Source organism: Physella acuta, unplaced genomic scaffold, assembly GCF_028476545.2.
Source record: "Physella acuta isolate Inbredline_101_S28 unplaced genomic scaffold, ASM2847654v3 ptg000299l, whole genome shotgun sequence".
NCBI classification, from domain to species: Eukaryota; Metazoa; Mollusca; class Gastropoda; family Physidae; genus Physella; species Physella acuta.
Window position 1 is genome coordinate 126,415 of NW_026731818.1, and position 19,236 is coordinate 145,650.

General features: G+C 37.3%; 1 protein-coding gene across 1 annotated transcript; it reads left to right on the forward strand.

The window, feature by feature from the left end:
* The first annotated feature begins 8,055 nt into the window (after positions 1–8,055).
* On the forward strand, positions 8,056–19,232 carry LOC131939886 (uncharacterized). Its single transcript, XM_059298416.1, has 10 exons — positions 8,056–8,068; positions 8,610–8,759; positions 10,112–10,312; positions 11,759–11,935; positions 12,754–12,960; positions 14,186–14,311; positions 15,316–15,414; positions 16,687–16,788; positions 17,858–17,956; positions 19,102–19,232. Exons 1-10 carry the CDS (start codon positions 8,056–8,058, stop codon positions 19,230–19,232), a joined length of 1,305 nt encoding a protein of 434 aa, XP_059154399.1.
* The last annotated feature ends 4 nt before the right edge of the window (positions 19,233–19,236 follow it).

Genomic DNA, 19,236 nt, shown 5'->3' on the forward strand with positions numbered 1-19,236 from the left:
TTGGGCAAAAGATATGGTAGGTAAATTTGTGAGAAAATCGATGTTCTTAGAATATGGTGCTTTATATGAATTTGATATAAAATTGTCAAACCCTGTATGCTTTAAAATAAACTCGATATAGATAAGGGGTCATATATAAATGACGTCGCGCTTTTTATGACGATTTTTACCTCCCCTCCCTCCCCTCCGTCACACATCGTCACAAAAAGCCAGATCCCCACCCCTAAAATGACCTCAGCCTACAACCCCCCCTCAAAATTGCAGCTGAATTTTTCTTAAAACATCGACATTTTTCCAAAATCTTGGCTGAACTCTGTCAATATAGAGTATTTTAATCAATTCCTATTGCAATTTATTAAAAACAGTTCTTTAAAACGCGAAATAACGTCTTAAATTAGTTTTTAACATTGCATTTTTATAATGCAAAAGTGTGACGTCGCATCATCTGAACCCCCCCCCCCCCTCTCCCCCTCACCACACACTGTCACAAAATTACGGACCCCCCTCCCCTTCGTGTGTGACGTCATTTATGGACGACTAAGTACCAAATCCGGTTTTCGCAATTTGTTTAAGAGTTGATAGAAACCTACCTAAAGGATCTAATACTTATGTATGAAATTCCGTACACCATAATGAAACGGTACTTATGATATCGTAGTTACTATCACATACAACCATTTACACATTCAGACATAAGCACGAAGGGACGAAGTGGTCTGCTAACCCGTAAGTCTCGAGTTCGAATCCGGGTTCAAGTTAGTATACCGTCCCTGATTCCACCCAACTCTGATGGGTACCTAACTCAGTTTAAGGAAAGTAAAGGTGGCTGGGCATAGTGCTTACCACACTATCTCATCATATGCCGAGGTCACAGAAACAAGTGAACTCTACTTCACTTGCCCCATAGACCGTCAGGTTTGAAAGGGAAACTTTACTTACTTTACATAAGCACGCACATACAATATTGCAAAACTGGGCCTTTCGACTTCATGAAGGTTTCGAAATTCGAAGTTTGTTAAAATCTCCATTTTGATTTGTTTTCTCGATTACAATAGTTCCCCTTTTGTTTGCACGATTACAATACTTCCCCTAGTCTTTGAACGATTACAATACATCCCCTAGTCTTTGAACGATTACAATACTCCCCTTATTGTTTGCACGATTACAATACTTCCACTTTACATAGTTAGTTGCACAAACCAAGAAAATATGACGTCACAGTCTCAAAACCTTTCGTTTACAAAGAAAATAATTACGTCTACAGCCGTCTACGCATAGCGCATCAAACGGCTTTAAAATAGATATCACGTGACTCCGTAACCCGTTTTAACTTTAGTCGGAACGACTTGATGCGGCCGCTTACGGCAGATTAATTTTTTCTTCAAGACCCCTTTTCTTTATGTCAAAACAAAAGCCACTTAAAAAGGTAAGTTTTCAAAAATTGTATTAAAATATTTTAACACTCGGACTAGCTCTGTATTTGTTAGGATTATTTTAATAATCCATTTTTCTGCTTAAGTCTAATTTTTTGTAATATTTTACGCTTTAGCAGACTACGAACTTCGTCTCACAAAGCAATCCTCCGAATGACACTATTTAAACGGTATCGATACTTTTTAAACCCCTTTCCGCGCCGATTGATTGATTGTAAAATATAATAAATTTTATGACATTGACGCTTTAAAAAAAAAAGAATACTTACAAAATTGGAGTTTAAATGTTGCTAACGTAATTATCTTGTGTTAAATGTTAATACAAAACACATTTATACAAATATGTAACGTTTTGAAGGCCCGCTCTAGTTGTAACTAATTCGCTGTAATCATGATCGAACTGGGAATCGAGCTATTAAAATAAAATACTGTAAAAAGATACACACTTGAACTAAACATGGATCGAGTGTAATATATTTATCTATTTAATTAAATGCACTAGTAGACTTCTTTTTGATAATTATTAGCAATGTAGAAAATATTGAAAATGGTCTCACAAAGTAGACCAATACTAGGAATATCGATACCGCTTAACACGTATCTCCGTTCAGCCTTAAATCTAGTTTTTAAGCCCCGAACTTACTAGTTAATTAATTAGCTCTAAAGGCTTTATACATGATTAATATTGATAAAATTAAAATTAGTGATTCAATTATTGTTTAAATTGTAAGGTTCTTGTTAATAAAACACCATATTGCAATGTCTGTCAACCTATTAAGTAGGCCTATTAAATATACTATATATTTTAAAATAGGCATATCGTTGTTTTCGACTTACTAGATTATTAATTATTATTACTCAGTTGTTTTTTTAAGCACTCACAAACACACTAGCTTTTGTTTAACTAATAACTGTAATAAATATATTAATATGTTTAATATTATTAAAGTTTAATTAACTTTATTAAGCCTATAACTTGATATATTAGTAGTAACATATTTTATGCGGACGTTACAAAAACACAAAAGCCAGTCACTCTTTTAATTTATAATTAGTGGTATCGATGCCCTTCTTCAAAAGGTCCGTGTATTTTTTTTTAGAATAATAAAATATATTATAAGTAGAACTATTAATTTTTTTTTAGCTATCCATTGTCAAAAATTAAATAATATAACTATAATTAACTACTTATGATTTCATTATTTATAGGCAAGACAGAATGGGGAAGAAGAATGCCTTGAATGTAGTCAATCTCTATCAAAGGTATTCTGGTGTAAGTGGTGAAGTGTGAATAGACAATGTAGTTTATTTGTATTATATAAAAAATAAAAATATCTCCAAGGTACTTGATGAGCTATTAGATAGAAACAGACATATAAAAACAACAAAAAATTATTTTGCTAACAGAAACTCTGTAAACAGAATCATAAAAAAATTCATGCTATTAAAATCAAACCCTGAAAGAAATTGGCAACAGTTGGTTAGTTATTTCAATGAACCTTATGTAGGAATAAACACACAGGCAACACCACTATCTGTGAGAAAAGGTTAAAGCTAAATTAAATAAATCAATGGAGTGGCTTGATGCAAAAAGTATCAATGAACAAAATCAGCTAATTGATTTTGCTATAACTGAAGGTGCTCGCAGGCGAAGATCACACAAAACCCAAAAGCGAGAAATTGAAAGTGAAATCATACAAAGAAGAGAAGAATCAATTAAAAAGAAAGAGAATAAAGAAAGAAGTTAAAGATAGATGTTGATAAGTTGGCAAAAGGTCAGTTATTTATTAATGATAAAATATTCTGCAATGTGGAGACCAGACCAAAACAATTGTTAGCTAAAATTATCAATGGAGAGGATATGACTGGCCAACTGCTAAGTGGGAATGTATAAATGAATATGACACCTTGTTTTTTGATTCAATAACGAGAAACACAACCAAAAAAAACTAGGCATAAGAACTAGCCGTGCGTTATGAGCAAATACCTTTTTTTTTTATACCTTTTAGTATTTTACATAAAATATTGCCTGTATTCCTGGATCTCGTACTATGAAATCTAGCATTTAGGCCTAGTTAAAACCGTTTCAGATAATAAAATAGTTTTCGACAAGACTGACAACATACGATCGGTAATTCCCGTCAATAAATTTGTATTTAACATAAGACTATGTGCTTTAATGAACGGAAGAAAAGCCATATTGACTAGTGTATATATGTTCGATGTTAATGGTAGTTTAGAAATTACTTGTATAAATTTGTATTTGTTATTTTGATTTCCTTTTAACTAAATAATGCATAATTTTCATTCCAGGATTCTCAGGTAAGGGTAAATTAAAACAGTGGAAGATAGTTACTAAAGAAACTTATATAAAGTCAATTAAAATAAAATAAAAAACTCTTAAGATCTAGACCTAGATTTTCTAGATCTATATAATCGTCTATAATCAAAACAAAAATAAGCTACCATTAATGGTTATACTAGACATATTCACGTGCGTTAATATGTCAATAGCTGCTGTAGCATACAAAAGACGTTGTATATATTTTAAAAGGTAGATAAAGGACTAGGATAGAGATGGTGATAGGAAATTTGAAATTCTTTATAGGTAAAAACAGCTAATCTGTATAATTTCATAATGCCCTAACGAAAAATTACCGCATCGACTGAGCCATAAACCAATCATTGATCTAATTAAATTAATCAACCCAAGTAAATAAATGTCCAGAGGATTTAAAATTTAGTTGCAAAGGCAGATAAATCTCAGAGAAGATACCGATTACAGAGACAGACAGGTCTTAGAGCGGAGTTTCTCCACTCCCCCTTCCACTTTACGAGACACACTTTCCTCATCAACAGTAACCATTCATAAGATCCAACCTCCCTCCCCCTCTCTAGAATAGTATCCCATGGTGAGTTATAGAAGAATGTAATAGTATTACTTATCCAATAAAATGCTCTAAACAGAATACAAGAAATAAGAATATCTCCTCTAATAAAAATGAGAATTCACAAAATCATTCTGTAATCTGTGTGCTATATTTCACGGGTCCTAGGTGCTTTGACCACACGTGCTTTGACCATAGGGGGTTTGACTATAGGGGGTTTGACCACAGCGGGGCTTTGACCACAGCGGGGGCATAATATATAGATTTTAAAATAGAAATTATAAACTGCTATTTTAATCTTAATTTATGATACAATTAATATCATTGTATACATGTTTCCTGAAAGTCCATTAATAGAAATTATTATAAACTAAAATAGTCAAGAACGATATTTTAGTCTCCACATAAAGTCTGGTGCTAGACCTAATAGATTTATTTTAAATATAAATGAAACACAAATAATGCGACATATAACAAGATGGTTAACTAAATGACAGATGTGCTATAGCAAGAGGCGTAGCGACCCTTCCCGGCGCCCGGGGACATACTTTCAATTTGGCGCCCCCCTTGGGAGCAAATTCTCGATTTGCACCCCCCCCCCCCCTCGAACTTTTCATTTGCACCCCCCCGCCCTCAAATTTTCGATTTGCACACCCCCCCCCCTCGAACTTTTCATTTGCACCCCCCCCCTCAAACTTTCGATTTGCACCCCCCCTCGAACTTTTCATTTGCACCCCCCCCCCTCACACTTTCAATTTGGCGCCCCCCCCCTAAGGTCGGCGCCCGGGTACATATGTCCCCTCCCGCCCCCCCCCCTCGCTACGCCTCTGGCTATAGCACGCAAATATGTCAGTACATCTGTTTGACCATATGTCTCGACAGCACGCTGTACTTTTTCGTGCACCATCTTGTATCGCTTCTCAGCTGGGTAGCTTGCCTCTGCGACACCTTGCAAGAAAGTTGTCTTTTGCCGTGTGCAGTCCATCTGTAGACCTTCAAGGAAACGCCACATTGTTGGGTGACTACATTGGAGGAGAGACTGAAGACTGTAATGCCATCCTTCACAAATGTTATTTGTTCGTGCTACACCATCGCCAATCGTGTGCATTTGATTCCAAGTTTCATCTGGAAACAAGGCAAGTTTGTACTTTTCGCCACGACCACGGATGCGACGACCTCGGATGTAAACTCGAATGTAAATAATATGCAAATGAAAGACTTATAGTGGGACTACATATTTGTGAACACATTTGCTAAAGCAAAAATTCTTGAGTGCAAATCTTAATCCTTTAGGTTATCGCAATTTAAAATATGATTTAGCAACTTTTAAAATAAATCCTTACCATATATGGACAGCATTGGACAAACCACCTGAAATCAGAGACCCTATGTGGACAAAACACCTATGATCAAAGCCGGACACAGCGTTTGTGATCAAACACCCGTTGATAGACCACCTGTGATCAGAGACCATCTGCTGAGAAAACACCTGTGGTCAAACCCCCTATGGTCAAACCCCCTATGGTCAAAGCACCTGTGTTCAAAGATCCGCGCACCATTTCACGACATATTTCTTCATTTTGTTACTACTATGTTTTATAATGTAAATGTTATTTCTAAAGCTATGTTTTGTTGTAATTTAAATTGTATTACATGCGGCCAATGATTAAAAAGTGCACCGTGTTTTACAATACTTTTAAATTTTAGTGATGAATTTAGTGATGTATTTAATGAACGAATTTCGTTTTCTTTGTTTTTTTTAAACAAGGGAAAGAATTCAAAAATAAATTCTGATTCCAAGTAATGAGGCGTTGTCTATTCGATGGTGGGGCGATATTGACTGAAAACACCTATAAGATACTAAAATGATTTCAGATAAAAGCATCTATACGAAAATATATTAGAAGGCATGATCGAAAGGTTTACCGAATAATGCACAATCCAAAAGCTGCGAAATGGAAAACTGTATAAACAGTTTAATTGGGAAAATACAACATAATTATAGTAATAATCCATAGTATTGTCTAGACTTGAAGACGAGTGTTTTTATTATGCTACTCATTGTTAATATCTATAAAAGCTCAACTTCAAAAAGCAAAATGCCATTGCGCACTTTTTTTGTGTGCTCAATTTCCGTTGCGCATCTTTCCTGTAACCCGTCGGGAGTTGAGCGCATGACAGCAAGCCGCTCATGAAATCTCATGACATCTCATGAGATCTTTTATATTTATTAGCAACCAAAGCTTTTTATTTAATACAGCACATTAGTTTTATTTTCTTATTTTCAGTGCATTTAAAAGCTTGTATTATAAAGGTTTTTATATTTCTTTTTTTTTTTTTTACTAATTATTCATTCGTTCTGTATGAAGATGGCACTACGACTACAACCCTGTGTGTTAAAACCTGACTGATAGCTCTAAAAGAGAGTTATTTGCCCTTAGTTCAAGGGCGACGCTCAGACCGTGACAAAACATTCGGCGTGAACCACAGCTCAGCCGACTGATAGAGCGATCACGTCTAGCTAGTTATCTACCCTTTTATTATTGAATTCAGTTATCTTTTAATTAAATTGTAATGATTAATCAACAGTCTAATTAGATTTTAAAAAATGACATTCATACATTGTCATTGAAGAAGAAGATATCAGTTATCTTTTAATTAAATTATAATGAATAATCAACAGTCTAATTAGATTTTAAAAAATGATATTCATACATTGTCATTAAAGAAGAAGATATCAGTTATCTTTTAATTAAATTATAATGAATAATCAACAGTCTAATTAGATTTTAAAAAATGATATTCATACATTGTCATTGAAGAAGAAGATATCTGGGAAAAATGAATGGAATAGTTGGATTAGAAGTGGATTAAAATTAAGTGACAATATTTGCCACAAACCCACAGACAAACAAACGGACTTTGCGACCTAAGTAAAAGGTTATAAAACATGCAAATGTAAACTGTTGCACACTCTTACAGGCGAGGTCATCGACACAGGTGTCAAGGTCAACTCAGGTCCCCCCACACAGTGCTGCGTGGGCGTGTCAAAGTCATCGGCTTGTTCGTTCTCCTGATAACCAAAGTCACACCTTGTGAGTTGACTTATGACTTCAGAAAAAGTTGAAAAAATATTTCCAAATACAGTAGGTCAATTTAAAAAAATCATTGTTCATCTCTCTAACTCACCCTCCCTCTCTTTCTGTTTATGTGTGCGTATATATATATATATATATATATATATATATATATATATATATATATATATATATATATATATATATATATATATATATGCATATACATATACATATATATATATATATATATATATATATATATATATATATATATATATATATATATATATATATATATATAGTAAGATTTTAAAAGGAGATCCAATTGTTTAGCCTGCGATCAGGATGGGTTTTTTGGTGAGGTACGGTGTAAGTACAAGTGCCACTGTCAAGGACCATGCGACCGTACTAGTGGAGACTGTCTGAGGGAGGCTTTGTGTCAGGACGGGTACTTTGGTCACAAGTGTCAGTATTGTGAGTGAGCAGCTTGTTCTGTCTTGGGTTCATGTAAAGATGATGGGGTTCAGCTGTAGAGATGGGGTTCAGCTGTATAGATGGGGTTCAGTTATACAGATGGGGTTCAGCTTTACAGATCTGGTTCACCTGTAGAGATGGGGTTCAAATGTAAAGATGGGGATAGGGTTCAATTAACAGATGGGGCTCAAATGTACAAATCGGGTTCAAATGTTAAGATGAGAATGCGGTTTACCTGTACAGATGGGGTTAGAATATACAGATGGGGTTCGCCTCTATAGATGGGGTTCAACTATACGGATGGGGTTCAAGTGTAAAGATAGGGATGTGTTTTTACCCATAAAGATGGGATTCACCCTTCAACCCCCCCACCACCCCTATCCCTCATAACCCACCCTTCAACTCTCACCCTCCACCTCATCCAACAACCCCTCACCAACTCCACCCCCTTCCTCATCCCTCCACCTCCTCCCACTCAACCCCTCACCAACCCCCACCCCCTCCTCACCCCTCCACCTCCTCCCACACAACCCCTCACCAACTCCCACCCCTTCCTCACCCCTCCACCTCCTCCCACTCAACCCCTCACCAACCCCCACCCCTCCTCACCCCTCCACCTCCTCCCACACAACCCCTCACCAACTCCCACCCCCTCCTCACCCCTCCACCTCCTCCAACTCACCCCCCCCCCCACCCGCTCCTCACCACTCACTACCCCCACTTCCTCCTTTCAGACGACATCGCCCGGCAGTCATCGACTACATCCCCACAAGTAGTCGATAACGACACCACCACCTGCCTCCGTTCCTCCCACCTGCCCGTCTCCTTCTCCTGGCCTGAAAGAAACCATTACTTCCGGTTCATACGATTCTACCACTACCAACGTAAGGAGAATGAATACAGCCAGTGGCGTAGCGAGGTCGGGTGTCACCCGGTGCGGCACTTAATAGTGTCACCACCCCTCCCCCCCCCCCCCCGAGGCGTAGCGACTCTTCCCGGGGACAAACTTTCAATTTTCGATTTGCACCCCCCCCCCTTTCTCAAACTTTTGATTTGCACACCACCCCCCTCGAACTTTCGATTTGCACCCCCCTCGAACTTTCGATTTCCACCCCCCTCCTTCACACTTTCGATGTGCACCCTTCCCCCTAAAATTTTTCTCCATATATTTTACTATCTTTTGCCTTGGTGTCACCCCCCTAAATGGTGTCACCGGTGCGGTCCGCACCCCCGCCCCCCCCCCCCTCGCTACGCCTCTGAATAAAGCCACAAGTCAACACACACTACTCTAGTTATAGAATTTGGAGTACCTGCGCATTCATATACATTGTTTGGAATTAAAATTAAAAAAAAAAAAAAGAACAAAATTTTAATTTAAAATGGGTCACGTTTTTAATTACTAGGGGACGGCTTGTTGGAGTGTTAGAGCACACACTACTCTAGTTACAGAATTTTAAGTAGGCTATCTGTACTTTCATAATGTTGTTTGGAGCTAAAATAAAAAATAATAAATTACAAAGATTTTAATTTAAAATGGCGATGTTTTAAATTATTAAGGGAGGGTTTGGTCGAGTGATAGAGCACACGAAAATTAATTAACCCTTGAGTTCGATTCCTATATTCAATCGCGCACGACGTCTAAACACACTAATACCTGACGTAAACACTTTTTAAGTCGCGGGGTTAATCCTACTTATACACAGTTCCATCCAGAAGATTCGAACTCGGGATTTTTTTTTTGTCGTTGTAAAATCGCCTGCTCTAGCCGCTCGACCACACGCATTACCTGCTCACCCCAACATCCACCCCCAACATCCATTACAACATCCACCACAACATCCACCCCCAACATCCATTACAACATCCACCACAACATACACCCCCAACATCCATTACAACATCCACCACAACATCCACCCCCAACATCCATTACAACATCCACCCCAAACATCCACCCCCAACATCCATTACAACATCCACCACAACATACACCCCCAACATCCATTACAACATCCACCACAACATCCACCCCCAACATCCATTACAACATCCACCACAACATCCACCCCCAACATCCATTACAACATCCACCCCAAACATCCATTACAACATCCACCCCAAACATCCACCCCCAACATCCATTACAACATCCACCACAACATCCACCTCCAACATCCATTACAACATCCACCCCAACATCCATTACAACATCCACCCCAACATCCACCCCCAACAGCCATTGACAAGATACCCAAGAAGGAAGAACTGAACATCCTAGTTGAGAACAGCGCAGGGGCGGTCCCGTGTCAGGACGAACAGCGGATTCGATCCGGCTCCGTCATCTTAGACGTGTACTGCACGCTGACCGACTTGATCAGCAAGGTGACCCTCTCTGGACAGTTCATTAACGGCTTGTGTACTGTGTACATCAGTCCAGGTATGTACAGCTTGGTACACCATAGTTCATGCATTCATGAGAGTCAAAGTAATTTTTTCCATTCAGTTTTAAGTCCATGCTAATTATAATTTCAATAAAAGAAAAATGTATTTTAAAGCTCTACGTAAGGTAAAAGATATTGGAAAAGTTTCAATCTGATAAAAGGAAAACATACCAAATAAAGAATGGAATCCTTAAGAAGACGTAATGGACACGAGCGAGAAAACTCTCAAAGGTATTTGAGAGGTGTATAAATTAGTTTAAAAATCATGCACAGCGTAGTTACAATTAATATGGTTATAAAATCCTGTCTATCTGGTTTTTTTCGGACTTTACTAAAGATTGGATGTATTTGATGTTTATAATATTTTCGGTAACTAAATAAAAATTTAAAAAAAAAGCAAAAACAATTTGGTTTTCACGTGTAATGGCGACATAAACAATGGCATCCTGCTATTGGATAGGCCATCATTGATTTTATTGTACACATTGTAAGCTAAAAATAGAAAACTAGGTCATGGGGTTTTTAATTTGCATTGTAATTTAAAAACTTGATCTGCAAAGTTTTGTAAACAAATAGTTATCGATCGCTAAGTTACTGTACAGCCAATCAATATTTGTCTTACGAAAGTGAAACATCCGGTTTTAACTTAGGCTTGATGAAAATAAATAGAAATGTAGCCTTAAACTCAACAAATTATTTTCAAGTTCTCTGGATTTGCAACTTTTATAGCATTTATTCTAAAAATATAAAATTTCTAAATTAATTTTAGGCTTAAGTTTTTATTTTTTATTTTTTTTTACGGTCTAAATCTTAAAATGCACGTTTTTATTCCATGTCAACAACATTGGGGACGGAATCTCGTCAACTCGCTTGCCTCCATTGTTAGGTACTAGTCAGTTTACTTCTTGCTTTAAATAAATTGTAAACTTTAGCCAGGTACTTGGGAGCACGTAAGACGGAATCAAATCAACACTCAGACACTACTCGGAGACCATATGGGTAGAAGCCCAAACAGTTTGGGCTTGTGGCTACACAGACCTCAAACTTTGGCTTGTGGCTACACAGACCTCAAACTTTTGGCTTATGGCTACCGGACTTCAAAATTTAGGCTTGTGGCTACACAGACCTCAAACTTGGGCTTGTCGCTATACTGGCTTCAAAATTTGGGCTTGTGGCTACTGGACCTCAAAATTTGGGCTTGTTGCTACATTGACCTTACAATTTGGGCTTTTTGCTACATTGACCTTAAAATTTAGGCTTGTGGCTACACTAATCCTGCAATTAGGGCTTGTAGCCGCACACATCCTACAATGTGGCTTGTTATTACACTGTTTCTACTATGTGGGCTTGTCGCTGTAATAAATGAAGGTTAAATACACACTGCTGACACAGACACCTGTTCTGCTTATAATGTAGCCTACCTTTGTGTATGGTCCCTGTAGGTAGGAACCTTGCCATACTTAGCAGCGTCATCTCGCACAAGACCATCAGAAATCCTGCGATTGTTGATGGCAATGTTGCGACATGTTCGAGTTCGAATTCCAAAGAGAATCCATTCTGGAAAGTTATGTTCCGCACTCACGCGTACGCTAACTACTATTACACAATCTGGAACAAAGGTGAGACGTTGGTAGGGTCACCACTTGGTTTAATAAAGGTGAGACAAGGTGTGTTGTTACCACTTAGGTTAATAAAGGTGAGACGATGGTGTGTTGTCACTTAGTGTTTTAAGGTGAGACGTGTGTGTTGTGGGTCTGCGAATTATCCATTCGGCGTGTGTCGCATTCGGGCAAGTGTCCATTCGGGAAATCGGCCTTCGGGCAAACGGCATTTGGGCAAGTGTCTTTTCGGGAAAACGTCCAGCTCCCTTGTGTTGTCACCAACTATTTTAATAAAATAAAGAAGACACGTTAGATTGCTGATACTATATTGTTTTAAACAGAGGTGAGATACATGTAATAAAAATGTAAATAGTTAAAAAGAAAAGCTTGTGAAAAATTGTGTTTGTGTGGGCGCAAATTTTGTTTGAAAGTGTCACATATCTGTCATCTGTCATCTGTCATCTTTCATCTGTCATCTGTCATCTGTCATCTGTCATCTATCATCTATCATCTATCATCTGTCATCTGTCATCTGTCATCTGTCATCTGTCAACTGTCAACTGTCATCTGTCATCTGTCGTCTGTCGTCTGTCATCCGTCATCTGTCATCTGTCATCTGTCATCAATCATACGTCAAGTGTCACCTGTCATCTGTCATCTGTCAAATGTCACCTGTCACCTGTCAACTCCCACCTGTCACCTGTCAACTGTCACCCGTCACCTGTCATCTGTCATCTGTCACCTGTCACCTCTCACCTGTCACCTCTCACCTGTCACCTCTCACCTGTCACCTTCCACCTACCACCCGTCACCTGTCACCTGCCATCTGTCACCAGGTGACTTCACCTACTCCACCAGCATTGTGTCCGGCAACGAATCCATCATGGTCAGCGGCCGGGTATTTCATAAGCGCGAGATCTTGCCCCTCCTAGTGACTGACCCCCAGAACCTCTACAAGCCAGTCACCCAACTCACACTGGAAGCTGATGACAAGACCGCTAACAACAAGACTCTGGGCTTGTGTGAGTTGCGGGCCTTTGGAGGTAAGTTTTGCTGGGTAGAATGACAGGAACCCTAACAACAAGACTCTGGGTTTGTGTGAGTTGCGGGACTTTGGGGGTAAGTTTTGCTGGGTAGATTGACAGGAACCCTAACAACAAGACTCTGAGCTTGTGTGAGTTGCGGGCCTTTGGGGTAAGTTTTGCTGGGTAGAATGACAGGAACCCTAACAACGTGACTCTGGGTTTGTGTGAGTTGCGGGCCTTTGGGGGTAAGTTTTGCTGGGTAGAATGACAGGAACCCTAACAACGTGACTCTGGGTTTGTGTGAGTTGCGGGCCTTTGGGGTAAGTTTTGCTGGGTAGAATGACAAGACCGCTAACAACAAGACTCTGGGCTTGTGTGAGTTGCGGGCCTTTGGGGGTAAGTTTTGCTGGATAGATTGAGGAACGGATGGATTAAGCTTAAATGGGACCCCGATATACCGGCAGATTAAGCTTATCCACTGAGTACGTTGACTGATTAAATTTGGCCCCTGGATACACGGGTAGGTTAAGCTCAGCCCCAGGGTACACGGGCGAATAAATCTTACCCCTCCACCCACGTAAATACGAACGGATGAAGCTGAAACCAAATTTGTAATTCTTTCAAACTTGGGGCATGAGCCAATATCCGATCACAATGCAAGGTAACATTGAATCTGACGCATTTGGATTCTTAATTAATTTTTAACGAGTTAATTGAAATTTCCTATATAAAATGCTATTTTTCCGCGGTATTATATGAACATTGTGTCATTTAGTGCACATTTGTTTTTAAACATGCATGAATATTTTCAACGTATCGAAATTTTTAAAAATTTATAACGTTGTAATCAAAAGCTTTTAGATAACAATGCTCTAAAAAATAAATAAATAGAAAATAGGCCTAAATTATTTCTTTAAATATATAACAATGCTTATCTATTCAAATAACTATAACGAAAATCGTGTGTTAGCATTTTATCTATTGAATACCTTTACTAAGATTTTAAGAAGCGGCCCGCGATTTTCACTAATGTTATTTAAGTAGTCATGCTTCATTAGATATTTAAAGAAACTCGTTTATTTTTTACTTTTTAGAACTTTATCATATAAAAGCTTGTTATTGAAACGTTGTTTTTTTTTAAATTAGTTTTTAATAATTTTTTTTTTTTAATTTGTGAACAACTTTTCACACTGCAAAACGTTTTCTTTTTTAAATTTTCTTTTTAAATGTGACAAACTTTCAGACTGCGCCCCCAATGCATACGGCCTGGACTGTGATTACAGATGTCCAGATAAATGCGAGCAATGCGATGTGCAACTGACTTGTATTGGCTGTAAGAAAGGATACTTCGGACAGTATTGTCAATACAGTAAGTACATCTAGCTGAGTTATTCAGACAGTACTGTCAATACAGTAGGTACATCTAGCTGAAAGTACTTCATACAGTACTGTCAATACAGTAGGTACATCTAGCTGAGTTATTCGGACAGTACTGTCAATAGAGTAGGTACATCTAGCTGAGAGTACTTCAGACAGTACTGTCAATACAGTAGGTACATCTAGCTGAGAGTACTTCAGACAGTACTGTCAATACAGTAGGTACATCTAGCTGAAAGTACTTCAGACAGTATTGTCAATACAGTAGGTACATCTAGCTGAAAGTACTTCAGACAGTATTGTCAATACAGTAGGTACATCTAGCTGAGAGTACTTCAGACAGTACTGTCAATACAGTAGGTACATCTAGCTGAAAGTACTTCAGACAGTATTGTCAATACAGTAGGTACATCTAGCTGAAAGTACTTCAGACAGTATTGTCAATACAGTAGGTACATCTAGCTGAAAGTACTTCAGACAGTACTGTCAATAAAGTTGGTACATCTAGCTGAGAGTACTTCAGACAGTACTGTCAATACAGTAGGTACATCTAGCTGAAAGTACTTCAGACAGTGCTGTCAATACAGTAGGTATATGTTAGTGAGAGTATTTCATACAGTACTGTCAATAGAGTAGGTACATCTAGCTGAGTTATTCGGACAGTACTGTCAATACAGTAGGTACATCTAGCTGAGAGTACTCCGGATAGCATTGTCAATACAGTAGGTACATCTAGCTGAGTTATTCAGACAGTATTGTCAATAAGGTAGGTACATCTAGCTGAGAGTATTTCATACAGTACTGTCAATAGAGTAGGTACATCTAGCTGAGAGTACTCCGGATAGCATTGTCAATACAGTAGGTGGGAATTAAAGTACTTTATTTTCTCAGAATGTAATACATTTGTAGACAAGTTGTTATTGAAGTATTTTATTTTCCCAGAATGTAACAAATGTTCTGGAGACAAGTTGTTACTGAAGTATTTTATTTCCCCAGAATGTAACAAATGTGCCGGGGACACGTCTTGTGACAAGCTAACCGGGGTTTGTACGCACGGCTGTACACACAGATACAGGGGAAACAACTGCAACCACTGTAAGTAGAGTGGGTTCTCTCCCTTTATTGTTTCGATACAATAACAAATGAGTATAGTAAAAGCCAATGATTGTTGGGTAAAAAAAAAAGGCTGGTGCAATACCGCATTTTTTTAAAAAATCACTATTTAACAAACTCTAATTATTGAATACAAGTTAAAAATTACTAACGCGGCTTTCAACCTTAACGTTTTAACAAAAACTCTAAAAGCACTAATTCTATCTTACAACAAAACTCACCGACTCGATCTTCCAACAAAAGTCAACAACAGTTTTTTATCCCCTCCTCCGGATGTAATAGAAAAATAAACTGGGAGTGATCTCCCCTAAACTTTTTTGAATATTCTTATGTAACACTACGGGGATGGCAACTTGGGGTATAGACAATATTGTTAATCCATTTTTACTTTCTCGTCTATACAAAGTATAGAGAAAGTCTTGTAATCGTGCAAAAAAAAAAAAGAGATTTATGCAAATCTCGACGTTTTATACCTCCGGAGTCGGAAAAACACAGTTTTGCAATTTTGTCCATACGTCTGTGTGTGTGTGTGTGTGTGTGTGTGTATGTGTATGTGTGTGTGTGTGTGTGTGTAGACACGATAACTTAAGTACCGTTACAGCTAGGTTGATAAAATTTCAGATACAAGTATTATATAAAAATCGTAGATCCGTATCAACTTTTGAGCGATTTTCGATAACCGGAAGTGGAACATTTTCTACTTTGAATTTTTCAAAGCCTATAACTTGAGTACTAATTCAGATATATAAATGAAATTTCACTTGTAAGTATAAGATCTAATTCTCTGCCTTCTTTCAAATTTTGAGTAATTTCCGTTGAACGGAAGTAGTAATTTACGATATTTTTCATATCTAAAAAAAAACCAAAAAACGCATGTGATTTTATAAAATACTAATATAATTCCGCACTATTATGCACATCTTTTTTTTTGGCATTCACTTGGTGTGCAATTCTTTTTTCTAAGAGATTCTGTTCTTTTTTAAAAAGTTTAAGCAATTAAAATGGATTAAAAATATTGTCTATATCCTGAGTTGCATCCCCCGTAGTGTTATATAATAATATTCGAGAAAGTTTAGGGGAGATGACTCCTGGTTTGTTTACATTGTTTTATCCAGTACAATGTTGCAATCCGCCGCTCATACCCTATTACTTAATCTTTACAAAATATACAACACACACTATAAACTAAAATAATTTAAACTTTTAATCGACATAACTTAATCTTTGAACAATCTTGCATATTTCTTGCAATAGTCTGCATAAACTGCAACGAACAAAACTCATCGTGCGAACAAATAAACGGGACGTGTTTGAATGGTTGCCGGACGTCATTCACGTCGCACTCTTGTTTAAAAAGTACGTCATTCATGTGATATTCTTGTTTAAAAAGTACGTCATTGATGTGATATTCATGTTTAAAAAGTACGTCATTGATGTGATATTCTTGTTTAAAAAGTACGTCATTGATGTGATATTCATGTTTAAAAAGTACGTCATTGATGTGATATTCTTGTTTAAAAAGTACGTCATTGATGTGATATTCTTGTTTAAAAAGTACGTCATTGATGTAATATTCTTGTTTAAAAAGTACGTCATTGATGTGATATTCTTGTTTAAAAAGTACGTCATTGATGAGATATTCTTGTTTAAAAAGTACGTCATTGATGTGATATTCTTGTTTAAACTACTTTATTTGTAGAACAGGAAACCGTGTTTAAATGTAGGTCATTGGTGTGATATTCTTTTTTAAAAGTAGGTCATTGGTGTGATATTCTTGTTTAAAAAGTACGTCATTGATGTGATATTCTTGTTTAAAGTAAGCCATTTTTGGTGGAAAAAATCGTGTTTAAATGTAGGTCATTGGTGTAATATTCTTATTTAAAATTACGTCATTTCAGGGCAAATCGTGTTTAGCTGTACGTCATTGATGTGATATTCTTGAATAAAATGTCGTCATTTGTCCATTTTGAAGATTATCCTATTGAAGTTGTTGTCCATATTTCAGACTGCCCTATTTGAGATTGTGCTATTGCAGATTGTCCTATTTTAGATTGTCCTATTGTAGATTGTCATATTGCAGATTGTCCTATTGCGAATTGTCCTATTGCAGATTGTCCTATTGTAGATTGTCCTATTGTAGATTGTCCTATTGCAGATTCTCCTATTGCAGATTGTCCTATTGTAGATTGTCCTATTGCAGATTGTCCTATTGCAGATTGTCTTATTGTAGATTGTCCTATTGCAGATTGTCCTATTTTAAATTGTCCTATTGCAGATTGTCCTAATGTAGATTGTCCTATTGTAGATTGTCCTAATGTAGATTGTCCTATTGTAGATTGTCCTATTGCAGATTGTCCTATTGCAGATTGTCCTATTGTAGATTGTCCTATTGCAGATTGTCCTATTGCAGATTGTCCTTTTGCAGATTGTCCATATTGTGAAGGCAATGGATCTTGTGAAAGGCACGACGAATTCCACTGTAACTTTGGATGTATATATGGCGCTCGCGGTAAAAACTGCTATGGTAAGTCGCCATTCAGATGGGGGTACACAACGACAGCTAATGCCTATTCAACTTGTAATAAACAGCAACAATAACCCACTATACAGGAGGGGGGGGGGCTTTACTTTGCTACGTTATGTGTTTAAAATGTGTTGAACAGTACTACAGTAGATGACTACATATGTGGTGCACAGTACTACTAAAGTAACTATCTAAAGAAGTGATGAACAGTACTACAGTAGGTGACTACATATGTGGTGCACAGTACTACTACAGTAACTATCTAAAGAAGTGATGAACAGTGCACATACAAGACCACTAGAGATGTGCTGTAGATACACATTTTTTATGTTTCTTTATAAATATTAACGTAATTCTATCGTTGGGACCAGAGGTGGATTAACCAACTGGCCGGGTTGGTAGAGCAACACCCCCTCGTTTTATTTTACAAACGGCAGCGGACATCACGTTCTTACCGAATTTTTTTTCAGTTTATCAATAAAACTGAATCTCAAAAGTGAAACACAAAAGCTAGATTTTATGTGTGTTTTTTTTACTTAAACTTTAAAAAAAAAGAATCTCGTAGAAAATAGAATTGCTCACCAAGTGTACAGCAAACAATGTGTGTATAATAGTGCGAAATATTAGTAAAAATTCAGATGCGTTTTTGATAAATCGGAAATAGCGTAAATTACTATTTCCAGTTTGCAGAAATTACTCACAATTTGACAGAAGGCAGAAAATTAGATCTTTTATCTATTTGTGAAATATCGTTTGTCGATCTCAAACAATACTCAAGTGATAGTCTTTTGAAAAACGCCAAGTAGAATTTCCACTTACGGTCACCGGAAATCGCTAAAATGTTGATACAGAACTAGAAATTTGATATTATACTTAAATATGAAATTACATCAACCTTGCTGTAAAGGTACTCAAGTTATCGTGTTCACATATATATACACACACACGGACTAAATTGCAATAGTTTTTTCAACTCAAAGGAGGTGTTATACGTCGAGATTTATGAAAATCTCAATTTCGATTTTTTTTACACACTATTACAATACTTCCTTTATACTTTGTATACGAGAAAGTAAAAACACTTAGTGCTAATTTTTTCTTCATCAACAACAGCCTGACTCGTGTCATTTCTTTCCCTCAAACAGTGAGCGCGTTTGGTCTACAAATCATAACTCTACCAGTCTCCATCTACTTCTTGTCGGTGGCATTTTTCCTCATCGCAATCATTTACTACGGCTGTCGGAGTCAGTCAGAGCTGGAGGTCGTCGAAGAGTAGCCCG